Raw genomic sequence first — 7,623 nt, 5'->3', positions numbered from 1 at the left:
TTAATATACAACTAAGAGTAGGTTCCTCCTCTACAGCACTTTGATACAGGAGTCTTTCAAAGAACAAACTACCTACTGAGGCAAAGATTAAAATGAACAATTGGTCACAGCTATACCTTTCACCTCTGAATGAAATGTGGGACATTTCCAACGTCAAAGCTCTACTAGGTTGCATGTTCTCATGATTTGCTACTGTTGGCAAGGCTTGGTGATCAGTGCAGCATAGGCCCCTGTAAATGCCAAGGCTGCAACCTGATTACAGTGCTGGAGCTGTTGAACAGTTGCCAAAAAAGCCATGTCTCTACAACCATTGCACTGCTGTGCACTTGTTAAAAGGTTTGGGATCAACAAGACAAACTGTTCATTCCTCTTACTCACATATTACTCAGACTAAGTAGCCAAGGAGTAACTACTGAGGATGACTAATAGCAGTACAGTTTGGGGCTTTGCTCTCAGTGGTATTTTGCAGCTTTAGGGATTTCTTCTATTAAAATCAAGTGGACATTTTGTAGCCAGTTTCAATATGCCTTGACTGTGTGGGTATTAAAGAATTCATTAATGCAGTGATACAGAAAATTCTCCATTAACACCTTGACTATCTAAGATCTCTGTTCATTACAAGACAAGAATTTTGTAGAAGAATATTGCCAAAGAGTGTTTGAAAATTTCATCTTTAGAGAGTCTTAGCATGTATGTTTCTTGAGTCACTTAATTCAGCTGCTTCTTGTACCAGTTTTGACAGACATACAGTGAAATTTGTCCTTCTGCCCAGAATGCAAAATAAGTCTCAGTTCTCAGACTGGCTTTCTTTCAATCCTTAAAGATTTTTCTCTCAATGATTGCTGTTATAGTACTATACATAACTTTCATGTGTATCTACCATCTATCATATGGAAGGTTTCAAATCAAGATTTCATTTTGAAATTATATAGTTGGTCTGCTTCAACAGAAATTGAACATGTATTCTACTATTACACAGTGTTTCATATGTTTCTCTGCTCTCAAAAATTGTCTCCTAAACAATTCCCTATATCTCCACATAAAGCACTACCACCATAAATTTCATGGTTTATAAGAGCAGCCACAAAAGGAAAATATATGAGCTGTGATAGGGAGGGCAGCTGTTTTGTTGCTTAACGGTAAGTAGAGTGGCAGGACTTTCTTAGCCCTTCCAAATAGCCCTTTAGCAGAGGATTTAGTTCACAAAACTTAATTTCTTTGCGTAAAATAAACCTGTGTTACGTATTTTAGATTCAATAATTCCGCATTAATATGCTATAAATTGACCTGCTGTTGACTTAACTGCAGGAAATCAGATTTTGAAAGTGACATTAACAAAACAGTTAATAAGCAAAATAGCAGTTAGAAAACTTCAGCACTTACACTGACAGACTCAGTTTGTAGTTTTGTCAGGAAGGCTTGAGATAAAAAATGCAAAATTTCTGGTGAGACTTGGCATGAAGGCACACTCATACATTCTTGTATAATTCTTCTTTTTGCAGAAGACATGTACAATACTAAAAAATTCCAATCCATTCAAAATACTGGGGGCCTGCAGTGGTTCTTCTTGTACACATTAATAGCTTATATACAAAGAATTTTGTATTTCTGTTTTGATCTTCATGGGTACTTCCATGAAATAAATCATAACAAAGTGACTTCAGCTGGAGAAATTCTGTAAAACTATGGGACTGGGGCACCAAGACCAGTGCACAGAGGTTTTCATGTCCAGTTTGCAGCTGTGCATATGCAGAGACGCTTTGGTTGAGACTCTAGGCATTGCAGCAGTACAAATCGACAAGATAGCAGCTGCACTATCTTTTCTCTCTTTTGTTTGTGTTTCAGGAATAAGCATGGTATTCAGGAAGCTTTTATGTGCTGGTTAGATGCCTTACTGTGTCCAGGGTCAGGATGAAAATCATGTTCATCAGTGACACAGAGAAAATAATCAACTCATGGCAACAGAAGGTCAGTTTACTTTCCTGATAGATGAAGTGAGAAATGAGAAGGAAGAAGTAGCTTTGGAATGTTCTCAATCTCTTCCTCATTCTGACTTCTGAGTTTCAAAAGCCATAAATCATAGTCAGAGCATCTAGGGTGTTTTCCTTTTAAAGAGTCTCCTTTAAATACTCATAAAATATTTAACAAACCCTCAGTCTGGGCAGTGAGCCAAGAAAACATCACTAGACAATGCTGCAGTTCAGTTCAAGATCCCAGCAAACTCCAGTAGGTCACTAGACTATGATGGTCCAGACCAGGGCACTGAGCAAATGGTTGCAGACAGAAGTCGCTGTCCCAGAGGAGGAAGGGACACTGTACCTTTGCAAGCATGTAAGCAAAATTCACAGGACATGACTGAACCACAACCCATGATGCAGACTTCTAGGGGGCACTAATAACACCTGGTGTTTTCTGCATAGGTATACTTCTCATTATATTCCTGTGGGAAAACTGCTCTAAATGATCAAATTATTCCTGTTTTGTTTATACCACATACACCACATATATAACATACCATCCCACAGATAAAACAGCTTTGGATTAAGTTTCTAATGCATTGAGGTATTTTCCAAACTACATTTGAACATTTAACCCTCTATTCAGCCCCTTCTTGTGTTGCATTCAATCTTCCCCACACTCAATACAGAGCTGTCAAATATGGCCATGGAGCATCAGCTTATTTCCTTCTCCAGTTTTCTGATTTTCTGTCTCTGTTCATACTGCCTTCTTGCCTTCTTTCTATTTAGATCTTTTTCAGAGACCCAGTTTATTTATGATCTCACAGACACAGTAATCAGCTGTCTTCCCCACCCACATGTTCAAGATGAAGAAAGTGAAAAGTAAAATGGTGACATTTTCTAAGGGAGTGTCAGAACATTCTAACTATTTATTTCCTAAATAGTTCAGACAGACACACTGGGGTTTGGTTTTGTTGTTTGGTTTTGTGTTGTTTGTAGGGGGGAGTTTAACACAGAAGTAATTTAAAAAGCATAATAATAATAATAATAATAATAATAGAATTACTATGTATTTCAGAACAGTACAGTCTAAAAATTTATGTGTTCAATGCAGCATGCATGTTGCATTTATATATGTTGCATAAAAACACAGACTTTTATATCCTATGAATATATAAAGGGATTCTTGTCATGAAACTCCCTGCCCTAGAGAGTTTATAGGGTTAGGCTAATGGATGGGTTTTTTCTGTTACTTCTTTATCAATACACATAAAATCCATTGTTTTAATGCCAGTCTAAGAAGGTTTTTCTGGGAAATAGGTTATGCTGAGCTGGTTGCGGCGGTGTGGACTCCCTCATCTAAGCCTTTAAAGAGTCTGAGGACCTCTGTGCATTCAAAGACTGCAAATCATAGAAAATCTCTTCAGTGAAAGGGGGCATAACTGTCTCTTTCCAGAGAATGTTATCACAGTTTCTAAGGACATGCTGGGAAGATTATTATCAGTAAAATAAACCAAATGCTGGCATGATCATGTATTTGCGACACATTCTGCACCTCCCTGCAACTTTGTTTCATTGTTTCATCAGCATCAAGCATCACCCTGCTTTCCCATCTGCTGGGGATGGATGGTGTGAGCCCCTTGGAGCCAGTTGCTGCTGCTGACAGTAAGGAGGACCATTAATACGTAACTCCTCCAGCTGCACAAGTCCAGTCATGACTTGCAAAGACAAGTCACCCAAAGTTTTAAACCATGAAGTTGATAATGCTGTAACTTACTTTCTGCTACAGCAAGTACACAATGTTCTATTCTGGGAGATGGCTGTTTCCCCAAAGTGTTCTCGTTTGGCTAATGCATTTGTTGAAAGATAGGACATTATCAGCCTACGCATAAAATGCAAGAGTGGTGTTATTCCTCCAATATGCATTATTCATTCAGAAGGAGAAAGCTTTTCTTGTTAAAAGGAAGTTTGTTGGGCTGACTTGCTGTGTCTATTACCAATAAATAACTGAAACATTATTTTAGTCATCTAAACACAGAACAATGCATTTTATTTGCTTAAAAGCCAGAACCAAGAGAATAACCAAAAGTTAATTTTGGTAAAAAGGAATACAGTAGATTCTACAGAAAGAAAAGGTTGTTACAACACATTTTTACCTGCAGAAAGGAAAGGGGGGAAAAAAAAGAAATTAAGGAGGAAAACAGAGTTCTGACAGTTTAGGGTACTGAAATTCAACTTTTGAAACTACTCTTTGTGTAAACAACAGGGCATAAAAGGCAGGCAGAAGAAGGCCAAGATCAAGCAGAACAGCACCATAGAATTGTTTGAGTTGGAAGGGACATAAAAGATCATCTAGTTCCAACCCCCCCACCATGGGCAGGGATGCCATTCACTAGATCAGGCTGCTCAAAGCCCTGTCCAACCTGGCCTTGAACACTTCCAGGAGGGGGCATCCATGGCTTCTCTGGGCAACCTCTTTCAGTGTTTCATCACCTTATGAGTAAATAATTTCTTCCTAACATCTGATCTAAACATGCCGTATGCTGTATGCTGTATTTCAGTTTCAAACCACTACCCCTTGTCCTGCCACTATCTGCTCATATAAAAAGTCCCTCTCCCTTGTTTTTATAAGCCCCCTGAAGGTACTGAAAGACTACAATGAGGTCTCCCCAAAGCCCTCTCCAGGCTGAACAACCCTGAGTTTCTCAGCCTGTCTTCATAGGAGATGTGTTCCATCCTTTGGATCATCTTTCTCACCATCTTCTGGACCTACTCGAACAGGTCCACATCTTTCTTCTGCTGAGGACCCCACACCCGGATGCAGAACTCCAGGTATGGTATCATGAGGGCAGAGCAGAGGGGCAGAATCCCCTCTCTTGCCCAGCTGCCCACGCTGCTTTGGATGCAGCCCAAGACACGATTGGCTCTCTGGGCCGTGAGCACACACTGCTGGGGCATGTCTAGCTTTTCATCCCCAAGAACCCCCAAGACTTTCTCCTAAAGGCTGCTCTGCTCCCAATGAGTTCTTCTGCCGGTCTGTACTCGTATCTGGGACTGCCCTGACCCAGGGGCAGCCCTTTGTGCTTGGACTTACTGAACTTCATGAGATTCCCATGGGCCCACTTCTCAAGATTGTCCAGGTCCCTCTGGATAGGTTCCTGTCTTTTCATTGTCTCAGCTTCTTGTCATCTGCAAAACTGCTGAGGGTGCACTTGATGTCACTGTTGATGTCATTGAGGAAGATACTGAAGAGCATCAGTCCCCAGACAGAGTCCTGAGAAACACCACCCCTCACTGGCCTCCACCTGGACATAGAGCCATTGACCACAAGTCTCTGGCTGTGTCCATCCAGCAGATTCCTTATTCACTGAATAGTACATCCATCAAATCCATGTCTCTCCAATTTGGAGATAAGGATGTCTGGTGGGACTGCATTGAAGGCCTTTCAGAAGTGTAGGTAGATCACATTGGTCAGTCTTCCCTTGTCAAATGTTGCAGCCACCGCCTCATAGAAGACCACCAGACTGGCCAAGTGAAATCATGCTGGCTGCCTCAGATCATGTCCTCCTTTTATGTGCCTTAATATATTTTCTAGGAGGATCTGCTCCATGATCTTCCCAGGCACGGAGGAGAGGCTCACCAGTCTGTAGTTCCCTGGATCTTCCTTTCCTACCTTTTTAAATATGGGAAAGCTGTTTCTTTTTTTCTAATCATCAGGGACTTCATCTGACCACTAGGACTTTTCAAGTACAATGGAGAGTGCCTTGGCAACATTTATCGGCCAGTTTCCCCAGGACCCCGATGCATCCCATTGAGTCCCATTGACCTGCGGCTATCAGAGATGATCAGAGCCAGGCAATGGGCTGCAGAACAGGCTCTCAGGTATTCATTGTTACACCCCTTCATGTGGGACTGCAGCAGCAGCCAGATCCCCAGAAGTTCAATACATCTATCCTGGTTTAGAAACAGCACTACAGCTTATCAAAATGGATAAAAGGCAGAGATTAAGGGTTGAGATAAGAACATTTTACCGGAAAAAACAATGAGATAAGAAAATTAACTGGAACAGCAACAATATTAACAAAAAAAAAAGTGTACAAAGAGAGGGTGATTTACATGCAAAATATGTTCACCCTGATCCAGTGTGGCACAACCCCAAGACAATGCGCAAAGTGGTGGATGAACCCTCCCCGCCCACACTTTTCTTTCCAACTGCAGTCGACACACCCCTCCTTCTTGGAAGTGAAAGTACCCCAGTTCCATCCTCCGCGGTGTGTCCATGGTATAGAATAACAACCTAGACATGCCCAGACAGCTCCAGGCTCCACCCCATCAAGCTGATATGGAAAAAATTAACTCTGGCCTGGCCAAAACCAAGACAGTATCTCACAGCACTGTGACATTTGGAACTGATGGTTTTAACACGTGAAGTATTTTTTTCACATTTCACAGAAACATAAATTTGGTACCACTCCCCCTGTGACAGAAACCAGCTGCATAGAAATTAAATGCTTTTCTTTTTGTCATGCTATCTTAACAGCATTTTTACTATTCTGTTTTTCTTAATTAATTCATAGCTAGAGCTTGAAAGTGTGGGAAGAAATATTTGAAAATACAAAGTAAATCTCTTCTCCAACATTATTTAGCTTTGCTGGAAGTTAGACTGGCAAGGCTTTTGTCCCCTCACTTTTCCACATTCAGGTAGTACAAACCTTCTGTTTCTGTCTCTAGTGACACAAATTTGTGCTACTTTGAAGAGTGCTACCTAAATCTATCTCTCTGTCAGTTTCCCTTCAGTAGCATTAAAAGAAACCTTTGTAAAAATGTTTGATATTTAAAGACATAAGTGAGTGGATGAAGTAAAAAAATTATTATTTGGTACTTTATAAATATTATTTGATATTTCAACATGAGAGTTTAGGATAAACTGTGTTGGCCAAGTGTTTTGTTCCTAAAATGCCTACCTTCTGTATTTCCTTCAATCTGGTGTACATATGTGCTTCTGTAGTTATGGTTGTTGTGACATGTTGCAGTGATATTATGCCTGTTAACAAGTTGTTGTGTCAGTTTTGCATGACACACATGACAGCAAATGAATGGATAGATGAACAGTCTGCCTAAGCCTACTTGCACCAGCTTTCCAGTGGGAAGTCCCTTCTGTTTGGTGCTAATGCCACAGTGATGTACCATGGCTCTGATTTTAGCTGTGAATATTCATATGATATTATGTATTTGTACTTCAGAAAGTGCTAAACTCATGGACTGTCGCAATGACCGCCACTGACCACTGCCCAGGCTAGCCCCTGTGGTGTGCGACAGGAGTGGGGAGCAGCTGGAGGCTCTTGGCTTTAAAGCTGCTCCTCAGGAGCTCAGCTCTGCCCACGGGAGCTGAAGCTCCCTCCAGGCACAGTGGCTGTCAGCAGTCCGGATGAGGGAGAGGATAAAAAGTAGCAAGGAGGCTTGCCACACAGGAACACCCAAATCTATTGGAGGTAACTGAGGTGGTACAACGGGGATGGCTTAACTGGGGACCAATAGAAATCTCTAGGGGAGGGATATGGACGAGGATAGACATTTCCTTGGGCCAATAGCCCCAAGCGGAGGAGGGAAAGGGATCACATGCCCCAATGGGGCATGGAGGGTTAGGGGATTTCCAAAGGGGGGG

General features: G+C 41.4%; 1 protein-coding gene across 1 annotated transcript in view; it reads left to right on the top strand.

Moving 5' to 3' along the window:
- The first annotated feature begins 6,121 nt into the window (after positions 1-6,121).
- TNPO1 (transportin 1) overlaps positions 6,122-7,623 on the top strand; it is a 94,399-nt gene continuing 92,897 nt past the window's right edge. Inside the window, 1 exon segment of the mRNA XM_017740651.1 lies at positions 6,122-6,240. Within this exon segment, the coding sequence (XP_017596140.1) occupies positions 6,122-6,240 (119 nt within the window).

The sequence above is a fragment of the Corvus brachyrhynchos genome, unplaced genomic scaffold, assembly GCF_000691975.1.
Source record: "Corvus brachyrhynchos isolate BGI_N302 unplaced genomic scaffold, ASM69197v1 scaffold467, whole genome shotgun sequence".
Lineage (NCBI taxonomy): Eukaryota > Metazoa > Chordata > Aves > Passeriformes > Corvidae > Corvus > Corvus brachyrhynchos.
Note: the sequence above shows the minus strand (reverse complement) of the source record. Positions and strands in the feature narration are given on the sequence as shown.